General features: G+C 43.7%; 1 protein-coding gene across 4 annotated transcripts in view; it reads right to left on the bottom strand.

Annotated features, from left to right (window-relative positions):
• LOC106572331 (transcription factor 4) overlaps positions 1-19683 on the bottom strand; it is a 513525-nt gene that overhangs the window by 14829 nt on the left and 479013 nt on the right. For all 4 annotated transcript variants that reach the window (XM_045694032.1, XM_045694014.1, XM_045694023.1 and 1 more), the window contains one exon: positions 9866-10001. In XM_045694032.1, coding sequence (XP_045549988.1) covers positions 9866-10001 — 136 coding nt within the window. The remainder of the gene's footprint in view (positions 1-9865; positions 10002-19683) is intronic.

Raw genomic sequence — 19683 nt, 5'->3', positions numbered from 1 at the left:
TAGCTTCTCCACACACAGAGGTACCAGACAGGGCTGTCCTTACTAATGGGCTAAGGTCAAATAGCTTCTCCAGACACAGAGGTACCAGACAGGGCTGTCCTTACTAATGGGCTAAGGTCAAATAGCTTCTCCACACACAGAGGTACCAGACAGGGCTGTCCTTTGTCCCCTCTCCTATTTGCGCTCGTTATGGAACCACTGGCCGAGGCCATCAGGGTAACGCCTGCTATACACTGTCTGACGTTCATCATAAAATAAGCTTGTATGCTGATGGAGTCGTGATATTAATCTCTAGCCCCAAGACTTCAATTACATCTCTTGTTAATATTATTGAATTATTCAGTGTATTCTCAGGCTACAAGATTCATTTAACTAAATCAGATGCTATGCCACTTGGTAACCTTCACTCTGTACCTAATACTTCTCCCCCCTTCCCTTTTAAATGGTCTCCCCCAGGTTTTACATATCTGGGTATATTCATAACTCCTAAGTTCCAGCAAATGCACAAAGCCAATTCTGTTCCCTTATTTGATACAATAACACAGGATCTGGAGCGCTGGAACTCTCTTCCGAGTTCATGGTTGGGTAGAATATCCCTCTTGAAAATGAACATTTTACCTAGACTACTTTACCCAATCCAAATGATCCCAGTCTTACTTTCCAACAAGGTAATACAAGATGTAAATGGCTGGTTAAGTTCCTTCATATGGAATAAACACAAGCCAAGACTTAAGATGGCAATATTGCAGCTGCCAAGTTCTGTGGGTGGCTTGGACCTGCCCAACATTAGGCTTTATCAGTAGTATTATGTTATATTTCTGACTGGATCACAAATTATGAATCCTCTATTTGGTTGGACATTGAGACTTCTCTTTCAAAATACCCTTTACAGGATCTTTTATTTTTCAGAAGCTTCAAGTCTGTAAAAGATAGCTGCAATAACCCCATTACACTTAACACACTTAAAGCATGGAGGTCAATTCAATTTCTTTGTGGGGAAGGGTCAAACTAACCTCTGCTCTTACCCCGATTCTTAACAACCCAGATTTTGGTCCAGGATTGCTGGATGCTGGCTTTAACATTTGGCTTGATAAGGGCATAGGCAGACTAAATTATTTATTCGTTGATAAGATTTTGTCATTTGAGCAGATGGTTGAGAAATATCGACTCCCAAAGCAGGAATTTTTCAGATTCTTACAAGTAAGGCATTACATTTTGAATAGCACCACCTTGATTGACAACCCTGATGTGTCTATCATTGAAATAATTCTTTTTTTTTCCTCACAAAGGAAAATGTCTGTTTCTTTTATGATTCTTTTAAGGTTCCTTTTCTACTGTTGACACCCAGAGGGTGGAACGAGTGTGGGAGAAAGAATTGTCTGTTACTATTGACGAGGAGATGTGGGAGGACATTTTGGAGATATGCAAAAACAATATCTATCTGTAGTCGTACAAGATCAATCCAGTTAAGAATAATACACAGATTGCATATATCCCCAGATCACAGACATGTTTTCAGCCCTTCTTCCTCCTCTCCTCAGTGTCTTAAATGTAAGACTGATACAAGCACCCTAACACATTGTTTATGGTCATGTTCCAAATCACAAAGATACTGGTCTGCTGTTCTGCAAGAAAATGAAAAAAAATCCCAGTGGTCGACCTAGAATTGGAGGCAGTTTCTTTACTGTTAGGTATCTCTAGTAGACATGTTACTTCTGTGGATAAGAGGAGGCTTTACAACATCCTTTACCGTCACAGTGAGTAAAAACATCCTCTTACAGCGGATTAATGACAAGGTCCCCTTCTATTAAGGATTGGCATAAGATACTATTTGAATGGGTGCCATTAGAATATCTGACATTTACATTACATTCTAAAACAGATCAGTTCTACAAAGTGTGAGAACCTTATTTAAATCACCCAGAACTTGATTTATCAGCTATTATGCTGTAAGGATTTACTTAGAATGGTGGTTGTTTACCTGTCTCAAGATTACACCATACGTTACATGTGTTGGACCTAATTCCTTTATTTAAACCGAGTTTTTGTGTTTAATTTCTGTCTGTTTTTTGGGGGGTTTCTTTGTTATTCCTATTTTAAATGTGTTACTGTATCTCTTAATATGGGAGAAAAGAGTGAAATTCCAATCAAAATACTATTAAAATTATACAACTATTAAAATATCTATATCCCCTCACGATCGCGCATTCTTCTGCCTTTTCTGTAGCAGGTGTAAAAGAAACACAGACAGGAAAAGCAGATGCGCAATGGATTATGGTTATTGTAGTTAATTACCATGTTTTATGTGCTAAACTATGTAGAATATTGGCTTATTGGAACTACACCTCCCTACTACGTCACACAGTTCAGGCTGGATCTGATTTATCTCAAGAGAAACTGTGAAATATTCACATTGAATGCACAGAAGAAAAAAAAACTCAATCGAATTCAAATAATTGAACCGAAGTTGGTCAATTAGTTTGTTTAAAAAACGAAAAAATAAAATAAAGAATAATCGGTTAATTGTTCAGCAGTAAGAAATGGAAATACTGCATACTTTGTGATATTAAATGCCTTCTTAGATGAAACGAAGCTCATATGAAACCATCATGAAAACATCTACAGTACGTAGGTTCCTACATGCTGAGTATAAACAATTATTATAGACACCCCCAAAATAGACTGAACGGGCTTGTCGTTCACACGGTACGGATGAAAAAAAATCAAGTGCATTTGATCCAAACATGGGTATGCGAGGACATGTAGTGGTCACCGGGTTTCATCATACTAGCTATCATAAACGTGTATCCATTTTGCAATCGACGCTCTTATCCAGAGCGACTAACAGGAGAAATTAGGATTAAGGGGACATCGACTGATTTTTCACGTAGTCGGCTCAGGGATTTGAACCAGCTACCTTTTGTTTACTGACCAAACACTCCTAACCGCTAGGCTACCTGCCACCTTAAGTTAGCTAGCAATATATCCCTTTCATAAGCTTGATGTTGGGTGAGACTCCTTTCCTATGCAACAAAAAAAATCAACAACTGGAGATTTTATGCACTAGCATGCGTTGCAATGAGATATATTTTACACGCGGGTATTTACTCGTTGCAACATTTATTGTCATTGACTAGAACAATATAATTGCATGGAGCTGTGCATATTTGTACCGCCATTTGTGTACCCCTCTACTAGCTAGCTAGAAAGGGCAGTTCAGTCCAGTACCAGAGAGACAGTCCATTCTGCATGACTTCTTGACTTCGATACAATGTGTCATCATGTATTTGTGCATGCACACTGGTAACTGTCATAGCTATCTTGCTAGCTCATCAAACAGTTATTTGTTTTGCTAATTTCTGCACGATGACACTTATTAAGCCTTGAATCTCATAGGGACCTCACTCTCACCACTAGTCATCTAGCTAGCCACGTAGCCAGCAGGGCTGCATCGGTTTCCATTGGACTAGAGCTAGCTAGGCTGGCTAGCTAGGTAGCTAACACAAACTGATTATCATGTAGCAGCTCTATGCTGACTAGCGTTGCTGGAATGCTAACGTTAGCTAGCTAGCTAATGTCGATACGCCATAGTCTTGGGCCCACAAAATCAAGCAAAATGTACTGAACTCAAGACACAATTATGTTTTGACATTGTAGTGGGTATTAATGTTTTGGTTGTTAGTTTTTTTTCTTAGTGAAATTATGAACCTTATATTTATGATTTAACTTCTGGTTTCTAATCCGGTTTCGGCATGAGAAAATGTGTTAAGTCCCAATTTCCTAAGAGATACTGCAAGAATTTGGGCACTCATGGATACGGAGCGTCAGAAATAAAAGATTCAGTCACGGATTACGAGCCTTAAAAGTTTAGAAAATATTCTGATGGTCATTTCAAGGATATGTCAAAGTGAGTTTATTTTAGCGGTGCCAGACAGGCACCGCTTTTATCTCTTAAATCATCAGAGAAATATGACTGGAATTTAAAAACAACATTGGTGCAAACCCCAAAAGAGTAAGGATTAATGTGCGTGTGTGTTTGGCATGCCTGCCTCTCTGAAAACAGTGTTTACCAGGCACACTCATCCAGTTATCATGGAGGGGGGAGGAGGAGGGAAGAGAGGGGGAGGGGAGGGGGAGGAGGAGGGAAGAGAGGGGAGGGGGAGGAGGAGGGAAGAGAGGGGGAGGGGGAGACTGAGGAGTGGGTTCAAAAAGGGGTTTGACTGTATGGTCTCACAGTGTTCCCCCTCCCCCTTCTCCCTCCTCCCCCACCTCCCCCTCCCCCTCCCCTCCTCCTCCTCCCCCCACCTCCCCCTCCCTCCTCCCCCACCTCCCCCTCCCTCTACACCTTCCCCCCTCCCTCCCTCCCCACCCCCCCTCCTCTTCTCTCCCCCGGCCTCCTCTCCCCCTCCCCTCCCCCTTCTCCCTCCTCCCTCCTCCCCCTCCCCCTGCCCCTTCTCCCTCCTCCCCCACCTCCCCTCCCCTGCCCCCCCCCCTCCCTCCCCACCCCCCTCCTCTTCTCTCCCCCGGCCTCCTCTCCCCCTCCCCTCCCCCTCCTCCTCTCCCACTCCTCTCCCTCCACCTCCCACTCTCTCATCTCCCCCCGCCTCCTCTCCCCTGCCTCCCCCTCTTCTCCTCCCCCTCCTCTCCTCCCCCTCGCCTCCCCCTTTCCCCCCACCTCCCTTCTTTCCCCCTCCTCTCCTCTCCTCTAATCTCCTCTCCCCCTCCTCCCCCTTTCCCCCTCCTCTCCCCTATCACTATCCAGCTGGAGAATACAGCTCTCTGTTTGTTTGACGTCATTCCATGGGCCTGTGCCAACATCCCTGTCAACATAAAACACTGTTCCCACACTGTCTCACACACACACACACACACACACACACACACACACACACACACACACACACACACACACACACACACACACACACACACACACACACACTTTCACAAAAGAAGCCCCTCATCTCGCAGACTTCCTCAAAATGCCCTCAATGGCTCAATCACAGAGAAGAAAATAAACAAAATGGCCGTCAGGCTGCTGCCAGCCTGTACTCTCTATATCTGACTCTCTGTATCTGACTCTCTGTATCTGACTCCCTGTATCTGACTCCCTGTATCTGACTCCCTGTATCTGACTCCCTGTATCTGACTCCCTGTATCTGTATCTCTGTATCTGACTCTCTGTATCTGACTCTCTGTATCTCTGTATCTGACTCTCTATATCTGACTCTCTGTATCTGACTCTCTGTATCTCTGTATCTGACTCTCTATATCTGACTCTCTGTATCTGACTCTCTGTATCTGACTCTCTGTATCTGACTCTCTGTATCTCTGTATCTGACTCTCTGTATCTGACTCTCTGTATCTGACTCTCTGTATCTCTGTATCTGACTCTCTATATCTGACTCTCTGTATCTGACTCTCTGTATCTGACTCTCTGTATCTGACTCTCTGTATCTCTGTATCTGACTCTCTGTATCTGACTCTCTGTATCTGACTCTCTGTATCTGACTCTCTGTATCTCTGTATCTGACTCCCTGTATCTGACTCCCTGTATCTGACGATCTGTATCTGACTCTCTGTATCTGACTCTCTGTATCTCTGTATCTGACTCTCTGTATCTGACTCTCTGTATCTCTGTATCTGACTCTCTGTATCTGACTCTCTGTATCTCTGTATCTGACTCTCTGTATCTGACTCCCTGTATCTGACTCCCTGTATCTGACGATCTGTATCTGACTCTCTGTATCTGTATCTCTGTATCTGACTCTCTGTATCTGACTCTCTGTATCTAACTCTCTGTATCTCTGTATCTGACTCTCTGTATCTCTGTATCTGACTCTCTGTATCTGACTCTCTGTATCTGACTCTCTGTATCTGACTCTCTGTATCTGACTCCCTGTATCTGACTCTCTGTATCTCTGTATCTGACTCTCTGTATCTGACTCTCTGTATCTGACTCTCTGTATCTGACTCTCTGTATCTGACTCCCTGTATCTGACTCTCTGTATCTGACTCTCTGTATCTGACTCTCTGTATCTCTTGGCTAGGGATCAGGAGTCTTCGCTCCCACACCCTGCCCCTACCCACCGCTCCTCCAGAACCTCTTTCTTAAAGCGAAGGTTCCGTAGCTGCCTCACACCCTCCCTTCGCCCTGTCTGACAACGGGGCGAGTTCGTCTTGCATCGCCCGGTTCCGTAGTTATACCATATATGCTGATATCGCTGATAGCTGTAACTCAACAGCTAAGAAGAACATGAACTCTCTAGGCTGCCTGTTTGTGTTGTGCTTATGTATGCAATACTGACAACAAAGTTTGTACGAACATGTCGATAATGTACTTTGTGTAAAACATGTAAATAGCTGCATGCAGCCTACTCCTCTTACGCTTACTGAGACATGTCTGTCCGTCTCTGTAGTGTGTGTGTGTGTGTGTGTGTGTGTGTGTGTGTGTGTGTGTGTGTGTGTGTGTGTGTGTGTGTGTGTGTGTGTGTGTGTGTGTGTGTGTGTGTGTGTGTGTGTCTGTGTGTGTGTGTGTGTGTCTGTCTGTCTCTGTAGTGTGTGTGTGTAGTGATACTACAGGACTGTGTGTAGCGATACTACAGGACTGTGTGTAGCGATACTACAGGACTGTGTGTAGCGATACTACAGGACTGTGTGTAGCGATACTACAGGACTGTGTGTAGCGATACTACAGGACTGTGTGTAGCGATACTACAGGACTGTGTGTAGCGATACTACAGGACTGTGTGTAGCGGTACTACAGGACTGTGTGTAGCGGTACTACAGGACTGTGTGTAGCGGTACTACAGGACTGTGTGTAGCGGTACTACAGGACTGTGTGTAGCGGTACTACAGGACTGTGTGTAGCGGTACTACAGGACTGTGAGTAGCGGTACTACAGGACTGTGTGTAGCGATACTACAGGACTGTGTGTAGCGATACTACAGGACTGTGTGTAGCGATACTACAGGACTGTGTGTAGTGATACTACAGGACTGTGTGTAGCGATACTACAGGACTGTGTGTCGTGATACTACAGGACTGTGTGTCGTGATACTACAGGACTGTGTGTAGCGATACTACAGGACTGTGTGTAGGGATACTACAGGACTGTGTGTAGTGATACTACAGGACTGTGTGTAGCGATACTACAGGACTGTGTGTCGTGATACTACAGGACTGTGTGTAGCGATACTACAGGACTGTGTGTAGTGATACTACAGGACTGTGTGTCGTGATACTACAGGACTGTGTGTAGTGATACTACAGGACTGTGTGTAGTGATACTACAGGACTGTGTGTAGCGGTACTACAGGACTGTGTGTAGCGATACTACAGGACTGTGTGTAGCGATACTACAGGACTGTGTGTAGTGATACTACAGGACTGTGTGTCGTGATACTACAGGACTGTGTGTAGTGATACTACAGGACTGTGTGTAGTGATACTACAGGACTGTGTGTAGCGGTACTACAGGACTGTGTGTAGCGATACTACAGGACTGTGTGTAGTGATACTACAGGACTGTGTGTAGTGATACTACAGGACTGTGTGTAGCGATACTACAGGACTGTGTGTAGCGGTACTACAGGACTGTGTGTAGCGATACTACAGGACTGTGTGTAGCGATACTACAGGACTGTGTGTAGCGATACTACAGGACTGTGTGTAGCGATACTACAGGACTGTGTGTAGCGATACTACAGGACTGTGTGTAGCGATACTACAGGACTGTGTGTAGCGATACTACAGGACTGTGTGTAGCGATACTACAGGACTGTGTGTAGCGATACTACAGGACTGTGTGTAGCGATACTACAGGACTGTGTGTAGCGGTACTACAGGACTGTGTGTAGCGATACTACAGGACTGTGTGTAGCGATACTACAGGACTGTGTGTAGCGGTACTACAGGACTGTGTGTAGCGGTACTACAGGACTGTGTGTAGCGGTACTACAGGACTGTGTGTAGCGGTACTACAGGACTGTGTGTAGCGGTACTACAGGACTGTGAGTAGCGGTACTACAGGACTGTGTGTAGCGATACTACAGGACTGTGTGTAGCGATACTACAGGACTGTGTGTAGCGATACTACAGGACTGTGTGTAGCGATACTACAGGACTGTGTGTAGCGATACTACAGGACTGTGTGTAGCGATACTACAGGACTGTGTGTAGCGATACTACAGGACTGTGTGTCGTGATACTACAGGACTGTGTGTCGTGATACTACAGGACTGTGTGTAGTGATACTACAGGACTGTGTGTAGCGGTACTACAGGACTGTGTGTAGCGGTACTGCAGGACTGTAAGTAGCGGAACTACAGGACTGTGTGTAGCGATACTACAGGACTGTGTGTAGCGATACCACAGGACTGTGTGTAGCGATACTACAGGACTGTGTGTAGCGGAACTACAGGACTGTGTGTAGTGATACTACAGGACTGTGTGTAGCGATACCACAGGACTGTGTGTAGCGATACTACAGGACTGTGTGTAGCGATACTACAGGACTGTGTGTAGCGATACTACAGGACTGTGTGTAGCGATACTACAGGACTGTGTGTAGCGATACTACAGGACTGTGTGTAGTGATACTACAGGACTGTGTGTAGCGATACTACAGGACTGTGTGTAGCGATACTACAGGACTGTGTGTAGCGATACTACAGGACTGTGTGTCGTGATACTACAGGACTGTGTGTAGTGATACTACAGGACTGTGTGTAGTGATACTACGACCTCCAGCAGGTTTCTCTCTGTGTTCTGTTTTATAGTGTTAAACAGCCATTAGGCAGTTGGCGATGGCCTCAGGACCACTATGTGTGTGTGTGTGTGTGTGTGTGTGTGTGTGTGTGTGTGTGTGTGTGTGTGTGTGTGTGTGTGTGTGTGTGTGTGTGTTTGTTTGTGTGTGTGTGTCCATGTGCGTGTGTGTGTGTGTGTGTGTGTGTGTGTGTGTGTGTGTGTGTGTGTGTGAGTGTGTGTGTGTGTGAGTGTGTGTGTGTGTGAGTGTGTGTGTATATATATGTGTGTGTGTGTGTGTGTGTGTGTGTGTGTGTGTGTGTGTGTGTGTGTGTGTGTGTGTGTGTGTGTGTGTGTGTGTGTCGTGTGTGTGTGTGTGTGTAGTTGGACGATACGCTGCCAAGGACAGACAGACAGACAGACAGACAGACAGACAGACAGACAGACAGACAGACAGACAGACAGACAGACAGACAGACAGACAGACAGACTGACTGACTGACTGACTGACTGACTGACTGACTGACTTCAGATCTCAGGGCTAATTTGCTTCACAGCATCGGTCATATACAATTTCCTTTTACATATTCATATTTTAAATAAATAGCGTTTTCTCTGTTAAATCATAATTACTCACATTCAAATGTGGACTCTGCCAAGTGCACTGATTTTACTGTCGGTAAAATATCGATATGAGTGTTTGTGGTAATTGACAATTTAATTTTTTTTAAATAAATATTCAAATGTTTGTTTTTCACCACAATTTTTGGGGGTTTTGTACTATCATTTGCTAATGGATATTTCCTAACAAATACAGTTTGGAACAAATGTTGTTTGAAAAGCTGATCATATTTGATGTTTCCAAGGCCATGCAGCCAAACGGGAACCCACCTCCACACGGTGTGTTTTGTATTTGATATGTGTTTGTTTGACTCCGTGGGGAAAGAGGTAGTTCTTGCTCTTCAATAAGGTCCTCGTCTATATAACCAGACAGGGAACAGGGGCTGCCATTAGGAGACTTTGGAACGCTAGATATCCCACAGAGTTGCCTGCTGCGTCACACCGTGCCCTCCACAAACACACACACACACACCCTCTTTTCCCCCGGTATGGTACTCACCCCGGTATGTATCAGTCTGGTTGAGATCTGGTGACGTGGCAGACTGCTGGGGCAGCTGGGGGACTGGCACTTGGTTGGATCCGATAGGATGGCTGCCACGCATGCCCACGTTACCATCCTCCCTGTGAGAGCCCACCTGCAGGGAATCAGAGAGAGAGAGAGAGAGGAAACACGTTAACTTCAGGAGGGATACAACGGGAATCAGAGAGAGAGAGGAAACACGTTAACTTCAGGAGGGATACAACGGGAATCAGAGAGAGAGGAAACTCGTTAACTTCAGGAGGGATACAACGGGAATCAGAGAGACAGGAAACTCGTTAACTTCAGGAGGGATACAACGGGAATCAGAGAGGGGAAACACGTTAACTTCAGGAGGGATACAACGGGAATCAGAGAGACAGGAAACTCGTTAACTTCAGGAGGGATACAATGGGAATCAGAGAGAGAGAGACAGGAAACACGTTAACTTCAGGAGGGATACAACGGGAATCAGAGAGACAGGAAACACGTTAACTTCAGGAGGGATACAACGGGAATCAGAGAGACAGGAGGTAACTCGTTAACTTCAGGAGGGATACAACGGGAATCAGAGAGAGAGGAAACTCGTTAACTTCAGGAGGGATACAACGCAAACACACGTCGCGACGCGGACAAAGGCCCCTGAACACAAACAGCAGCTCATGATTCATTCATGTATTGAATAATATGACTAGCTATGAGTACACTTTATAAATATGATTAATTCATGTTCAGTAAGAGTTTAATCTGCTTTGTGATTTTCTTCTTGTCATGTTTATCAGGTATCGTGATATAGTGATGCTGGTATTGTGACAACCCTTTAATGTTTTCTACATCCTCTATATCATTCCCACTTGATTTTCTCTACAAGTGATCTGCTTGTCTCCCTTTCAGCAGACTTCCCTTCCTCCTTCCCTCTCTTCCTCCTCTCCCTTCCTCCTTCGCTCTCTACCTCCTCTCGCTTCCTCCTTCCCTCCCTCCTTCTCTCTCTACCTCCTCTCGCTTCCTCCTTCTCTCTCTACCTCCTTCCCTCTCTACCTCCTTCTCGCTCTACCTCCTTCTCACTCTTACCTCCTTCTCTCTACCTCCTTCTCACACTTACCTCCTTCTCTCTCTACCTCCTTCTCTCTCTACCTCCTTCTCTCTCTTCCTCCTTCTCTCTCTTCCTCCTTCCCTCTCTACCTCCTTCCCTCTCTACCTCCTTCTCACTCTTACCTCCTTCTCTTTACCTCCTTCTCACTCTTACCTCCTTCTCTCTACCTCCTTCTCACACTTACCTCCTTCTCTCTCTACCTCCTTCTCTCTCTTCCTCCTTCTCTCTCTTCCTCCTTCCCTCTCTACCTCCTTCCCTCTCTACCTCCTTCTCACTCTTACCTCCTTCTCTTTACCTCCTTCTCACTCTTACCTCCTTCTCTCTCTACCTCCTTCTCTCTCTACCTCCTTCCCTCCTTCTGTTCCTACTTCCCTCTCTTCCTTCCTCAGATGTGTACTACTGCTGTTGACCTGCAGAGGGCAGCCTCCCCCTTTGCATCACAGAGAGGGAGGACCCAGTCCCAGTCTACACCCCCCCCCCCCACACACTACTACACCCCCACACACACACTACTACACCCCCACACACACACTACTACACCCCCATGTTCTATCCCTCCTCCTCTCTCCTCCCTCGCTTCATCTCTCTTTCCTAACTAAACCTGGATGGTAGTAATAGTGAATCCGCTCAGATCCGTTCAGGCAGGTAAAATATAAAATGCTCTCTCTCTCCCAGGGAGCCATCTCTCTCCTCAGCGGAGCTCAGTGATTCCCATCCATCTGTCTACTATCATGTCCGCCAACACAACTGACAATTATCTTAATACCCATATGTTTAATTGTGGGGCTCCTAATTCCCCCGACGGATCCTCTAGATCCAGCAGGAATTCAGATTTGGCAGAAGTTATTTTTCTCCCTCTTCTCTTCTTTTTACTCTGTCACTCTCTCGTGCTCTCTCTCTCTCTTTACGTCGTACGGTGTTATACCATTGGAGGACCCATTCTCCCTCTCTCTCCCTTCTTTCTCCCTGTATTTTTCTCCATCTCCCTGTCTTGTCTATAATTCCAGCTAAGCCTCTGACTGGAGATGTCAGCTACACCTCCTTGCTTGATGCAAATATCAGAAAATGTCGAGCGGCTTTGTGGGGAGTGTACCGGCAGGCAGAGGGAGAGGGATGTGTTCCAAGCCGGCTGCGTTTGTTTGCTCCTCGTCTTTCATCACAACACAAACCCCAAATGCCAAATGGCACCATCCTGGCTGGGGATAGAAGGTTCTGGTGTACATATTTAATAAAGGTTTTATATTTAAAACTCTGCTAAATTAGTATGATGATGTGGGGGGGCGGATCACAATGCGGGGCGGCTGGGGAGATGGTTTCCCAGAATCGCCCTGTCATTTGTGCCACTATTAATCAAGAGGATGGCGCTTCACAGTCCCACACTCCACCTGTCTGTCTGTCTGTCTGTCTGTCTGTCTGTCTGTCTGTCTGTCTGTCTGTCTGTCTGTCTGTCTGTCTGTCTGCCTGCCTGCCTGCCTGCCTGCCTGCCTGCCTGCCTGCCTGCCTGCCTGCCTGCCTGTCTGTCTGCCTGCCTGCCTGTCTGTCTGTCTGCCTTCCTGTCTGTCTGCCTGTCTGAGGTACAGTACTCTGACTATGCAGGATTCAGGAAGGAGGTAACCCGTTTCTGGGCCAAGTGTAGAGCAGAACTGTTTCTCTCTTTCGTCCAGCAGGAGAGACGGCCCAGCCGCAGTAACACTTTACCCAATCTGCTGTATCTATTCTAAAATATGAGGAATCAGAAGGGTTCTAAAAAAAAAAATCCTGGCTTTGTCCACTTGACATTTTCTCCTAACATTAGGGTCCACAGGAAGTCATGTTAACGTGTGGAGTCGAGAGCAGCAGCAGCAGCCCGCATGGCCCTGCAGCCCTCCCTGTAGCCATCGTAGAGAGGAGACCTGTAGCCATCGTAGAGAGGAGACCTGTAGTCATCGTAGAGAGGAGACCTGTAGTCATCGTAGAGAGGAGCCGTGTGGTGATGAGACGTGTGACAGACAGACAGGAGCAGATGGCATAAGGAGTTCTGCACTAATGCTGTTAACGCTCGCCTGGATCATTCGGCTAGGGCTGCCTGACTCCCCCCCCCCTAGAGCATAGTACAGTCGGCTACAGCACCTCAGCCTGGCTCCTGTCTCCCCTACACACTTACGCTCGCCTGCTCCCCCACTCCCCAGGAGCACAGAACACCTCCCTGACCTGGATTGGCTGGTGCTGCCTGACTCCTCCTAGAGCATAGTACTGTACAGCAAATCCGTCTCCTTAACGGACTGCTCCCACAGAGCCACAGCCCAGAACCTCTGTCTCTCTCTCTCTCTCAGGGAGACAGACCCCTGATGATGAGGGTCAAGAGGGACAAGGGGACCAGCCCCAGGAAGGCAGCCTTAGTTAGCCTTAGATAGCCTTAGCTAGCTTTAGTTAGCCTTGTTTAGCCTTAGTTAGCCTTAGATAGCCTTAGCTAGCTTTAGTTAGCCTTGTTTAGCCTTAGTTAGCCTTAGATAGCCTTAGCTAGCTTTAGTTAGCCTTGTTTAGCCTTAGTTAGCCTTAGATAGCCTTAGCTAGCTTTAGTTAGCCTTGTTTAGCCTTAGTTAGCCTTAGCCACGCCAACTGTGGAATAGATAGGTAGTATGGATAATATATAGTAGGGATGGGATGTTTATTACACAGCAACTCAAAACAGTCCCTCTGTGGTGCAGGGTTGGGAACAGAAGGGACAAATCAGAGACAGGCCTCTCTCTCTCTCTGCTCTGACAGCACCTTTCGACAAGAGACAGGCGGGAAGAAAACTCTCAATGCCAGCACAACAAGCAGTACAAAAATCAGAGACAGCGAGAGAGAGAGAGAGAGAGAGAGACAGAGAGACAGAGAGAGAGAGAGAGAGACAGAGAGACAGAGAGAGAGAGAGAGAGAGAGAGAGAGAGAGAGAGAGAGAGACAGAGAGACAGACAGAGAGAGAGAGAGAGAGAGAGAGAGAGAGAAAGACAGAGAGACAGAGAGAGAGAGAGAGAGAGAGAGAGAGAGAGCAGCTCGGACCAGAAGAGCTAGGTGTAGAGCTGTAATATTCTCACACTAAAAACGGCTTCTGTCTCAAAACCACAGGCAGACTAAAGAGCCATGTGAAGCCTCTCTTTTACACTCTCTCTTTCACAGCTTCTCTTTCACATCCTCTCTTTTATAGCCTCTATTCTACAGCCTCTCTTCTACAGGCTCCCTTTCACAGCCTCTCGTTCACAGCCTCTCTTCTACATCCTCTCTTCTACAGCCTCTCTTCTACAGCCTCTCTTTCACATCCTCTCTTCTACAGCCTCTCTTTCACATCCTCTCTTTTATAGCCTCTATTCTACAGCCTCTCTTCTACAGGCTCCCTTTCACAGCCTCTCATTCACAGCCTCTCTTCTACAGCCTATCTTTTACATCCTCTCTTCTACAGCCTCTCTTCTACAGCCTCTCTTCTACAGTCTCTCTTCTACAGCCTCTCTTTCACATCCTCTCTTTTACAGCCTCTCTTTCACATCCTCTCTTTTATAACCTCTCTTTCACAGCCTCTCTTTCACATCCTCTCTTCTACAGCCTCTCTTTCACATCTTCTCTTCTATAGCCTGTCTTTCACAGCCTCTTCTACAGCCTCTCTTTCACATCCTCTCTTTTTTAGCCTCTCTTCTACAGCCTCTCTTTCACATCCTCTTTCACAGCTTCTCTTCTACAGCCTCTCTTTCACAGCCTCTCGTTTACAGCCTCTCGTTCACAGCCTCTCTTCTCACACAACAAAATGAAAGGATCATTTTAGTAGGGTACTGTTGGACTATATAAATATGGAGAAAGAAAGCATACAAGTTTGAGACATATCGTCCATGTTTTCCTCAATCAACGTCATTATTATGTGTCAGACTGTCGTAAAAAATTCTAGCTCAGTGATAAATTAGTTAAATTTTTGAATATAAATATTTGTCGTTTTTAAGGCCACTCTACTGGAGGGAGAAAAAAAACGAACATTCTTTATAAGAGCTCCAGAATCAAACTTAATTTAACTCATTGACAGAAGTATTCCGACCCTTTGCTATGCAACTTCATATTAAGCTCAGATGTATCCAATTTCCTTTGATCATCCTTGAGATGTTTCTACAACTTGGAGTCCACCTGTGGTAAATTCCACTGTTTAGACATTTAGAAAGCAACACACCTGTCTATATAATGTCCAGTTGAAGTCCGAGGAACTGTCCCGGAGATTTCCAAGATAGAATTGTGATGAGGCATATATCTGGGGAAGGGTATAAAACAACGTTTCCAAGAGCACAGAGGTCGCCATCATTGGGAAATAATATGGAATTAGCCAGACTCTGCCTAGAGCTGGCCGTCCAATCAGAACAAAGCAACCGAGCAAGAAAGACCTTGGTCAGAGAAGTGACCAAGAACACAATGACAACTCTGACAGAACTACAGAGTTCCTTGGCTGAGATGAGAGAACCTGCCAGAAGGACAACAGTCTCTACAGCACGTCACCAGTCTGGGCTTTATGGGAGAGTGGCCAAATGGAAGCCACTCCTGAGATAAAGGCACATGACAGCCCGCCTGGAGTTGGCATAAAGCCAGTAAAAGACTCAGATCATAAGGGAAAAGATTCTGTGGTCTGATGAGACAAAAATGGAACTCTTTATCCTGAAAGCACTATATCTTCAGAAAACCAGGCACAGCTCATCACCCGTCTAACACCATCCCTAGCGTGAAGCATGGTGGTGGCAGCATCATGCTATGGGGATGCTTTTCAGCAGCAGGGACAGGGGAGACTGGTAAGGATAGAGGGAACAATGAATGGAGACAAATCCTTGATGAGAACCTGCTTCAGAGTGCAAACGACCTTAGACTGGAGCAAAGATTAACATTCAAACAGGACAAGCATACAGCCAAAGCAACGCTGGAATGGCTTCAGAACAAGAATGTGAAAGTCCTTGAGCGGCCCAGCCAAAGCTCAGACTTGAATCGCATTGAAAATCTGTGAAAAGACTTGAAGATCCAGGCTGTCTCACAACCGGCCGCGATTGGGAGTCCCTTAGGGTTGGCGTACAATTGGCCCGGCGTCGTCCAGGTTTGGCCGGTTTAAACCGTCATTGTAAATAAGAATTTGTTCTTATCTGACTTGTCTAGTTAAATAAAGGTTAAATTGAGAAAATTCCCAAATCCAGATTTGCAAAGCTGATAGACATACCCAGGACGACTCAAAGCTGATACCCAAGACGACTCAAAGCTGATACAGACATACCCAAGACGACTCAAAGCTGGTACAGACATACCCAAGATGACTCAAAGCTGATACCCAAGACGACTCAAAGCTGATACCCAAGACGACTCAAAGCTGATACCCAAGACGACTCAAAGCTGATACAGACATACCCAAGACGACTCAAAGCTGATACAGACATACCCAAGACGACTCAAAGCTGATACAGACATACCCAAGACGACTCAAAGCTGATACCCAAGACGACTCAAAGCTTTGATCGCTGCCAAAGGTGCTTCTACAAAGTATTGATTCCAGGGGTGTGAATACTTAATGTAAATTAGATATTTTGTTGTAAATGAGATAAATGTTGTAAAAAATTTACATTTGAACATGTTTTCACTTTGTCATTGTGGGGCATCGTGGGTAGATGGGTGAGATGTCGTTTTTTATTGAATCCACTTTGAATTCAGGCTGTGACACAACAAAATGTGGACTAAGTCAGGAGGTATGACTACTTTCTGAAGGCACTGTAGGGAATAGGGAGCCATTTGCGACACATGATCCCAGGCTAATGATAGTATCACTTCCCTGCCTGTCTGTAATACCCCCATTTACCAAACGCCTCTGAACTACCACCTCTTTAGTTAGAGTGGTTCCATATGCAGGAGGTAATAAGGCTTATTAACATGGAGGAGTAACAGGGACTGCACACACGCACACACGCACACACACACACACACACACACACACACACACACACACACACACACACACACACACACACACACACACACACACACCACGCACGCACACACACACACACACACACACACACCACACGCACACACACACACGCACACACAGACACATATATATATACACACACACACACACACACACTGCCCCGGCATTGGCCCAGACACTCACTGTGTCAGTGAATGAGGCCATCCCTCAAACAGAACCTTATGAACAGAGGGCCTTAATATCAACATAATAACTGAATGAGAAGGTGTTATAACAACATAATAACTGAATGAGGTGTTATAACATCATAATAACTGAATGAGAAGGTGTTATAACAACATAATAACTGAATGAGAAGGTGTTATAACAACATAATAACTGAATGAGGTGTTATAACATCATAATAACTGAATGAGGTGTTATAACAACATAATAACCAATGAGAAGGTGTTATAACAACATAATAACTGAATGAGGTGTTATAACATCATAATAACTGAATGAGGTGTTATAACATCATAATTACTGAATGAGAAGGTGTTATAACATCATAATAACTGAATGAGAAGGTGTTATAACATCATAATTACTGAATGAGGTGTTATAACAACATAATAACTGAATGAGAAGGTGTTATAACAACATAATAACTGAATGAGGTGTTATAACAACATAATAACTGAATGAGGTGTTATAACATCATAATAACTGAATGAGGTGTTATAACATCATAATTACTGAATGAGAAGGTGTTATAACATCATAATAACTGAATGAGAAGGTGTTATAACATCATAATTACTGAATGAGAAGGTGTTATAACATCATAATAACTGAATGAGAAGGTGTTATAACATCATAACCAATGAGAAGGTGTTATAACAACATAATAACTGAATGAGGTGTTATAACAACATAACCAATGAGAAGGTGTTATAACATCATAATAACTGAATGAGGTGTTATAACATCATAATAACTGAATGAGAAGGTGTTATAACAACATAATAACTGAATGAGGTGTTATAACATCATAACCAATGAGAAGGTGTTATAACAACATAATAACTGAATGAGAAGGTGTTATAACATCATAACCAATGAGAAGGTGTTATAACAACATAATAACTGAATGAGGTGTTATAACATCATAATTACTGAATGAGAAGGTGTTATAACATCATAATAACTGAATGAGGTGTTATAACATCATAACCAATGAGAAGGTGTTATAACAACATAATAACTGAATGAGGTGTTATAACATCATAACCAATGAGAAGGTGTTATAACAACATAATAACTGAATGAGAAGGTGTTATAACAACATAATAACTGAATGAGGTGTTATAACAACATAACCAATGAGAAGGTGTTATAACATCATAATAACTGAATGAGGTGTTATAACATCATAACCAATGAGAAGGTGTTATAACAACATAATAACTGAATGAGGTGTTATAACATCATAATAACTGAATGAGAAGGTGTTATAACATCATAATAACTGAATGAGGTGTTATAACATCATAACCAATGAGAAGGTGTTATAACAACATAATAACTGAATGAGGTGTTATAACAACATAATAACTGAATGAGGTGTTATAACATCATAATTACTGAATGAGAAGGTGTTATAACATCATAATAACTGAATGAGAAGGTGTTATAACATCATAATAACTGAATGAGAAGGTGTTATAACAACATAACCAATGAGAAGGTGTTATAACAACATAATAACTGAATGAGGTGTTATAACATCATAACTGAATGAGAAGGTGTTATAACAACATAATAACTGAATGAGGTGTTATAACATCATAATTACTGAATGAGAAGGTGTTATAACAACATAATAACTGAATGAGAAGGTGTTATAACAACATAATAACTGAATGAGGTGTTATAACATCATAATTACTGAATGAGAAGGTGTTATAACATCATAATAACTGAATGAGAAGGTGTTATAACAACATAACCAATGAGAAGGTGTTATAACATCATAATAACTGAATGAGAAGGTGTTATAACAACATAACCAATGAGAAGGTGTTATAACATCATAATAACCAATGAGAAGGTGTTATAACAACATAATAACTGAATGAGGTGTTATAACATCATAACTGAATGAGAAGGTGTTATAACAACATAATAACTGAATGAGAAGGTGTTATAACAACATAACCAATGAGAAGGTGTTATAACATCATAATAACTGAATGAGAAGGTGTTATAACAACATAATAACTGAATGAGGTGTTATAACATCATAATAACTGAATGAGAAGGTGTTATAACAACATAATAACTGAATGAGGTGTTATAACATCATAATTACTGAATGAGAAGGTGTTATAACAACATAATAACTGAATGAGTAGTGAAAGGTGTTATAACAACATAATAACTGAATGAGGTGTTATAACATCATAATAACTGAATGAGAAGGTGTTATAACAACATAATAACTGAATGAGGTGTTATAACATCATAATTACTGAATGAGAAGGTGTTATAACAACATAACCAATGAGAAGGTGTTATAACATCATAACTGAATGAGAAGGTGTTATAACAACATAATAACTGAATAAGGTGTTATAACAACATAATTACTGAATGAGAAGGTGTTATAACAACATAATAACTGAATGAGAAGGTGTTATAACATAGTTAGTTACATGAATCCATTGTTGCAGTCACAGCTAAAATATCCTTCTGCTGTTCTACGTACAGTAT

This window comes from Salmo salar, chromosome ssa01 (genome assembly GCF_905237065.1).
Source record: "Salmo salar chromosome ssa01, Ssal_v3.1, whole genome shotgun sequence".
In the NCBI taxonomy this organism is placed as follows: domain Eukaryota; kingdom Metazoa; phylum Chordata; class Actinopteri; order Salmoniformes; family Salmonidae; genus Salmo; species Salmo salar.
The sequence above is the reverse complement of the archived record's forward strand: the minus strand, read 5'-3'. Positions and strand labels throughout refer to the sequence as shown.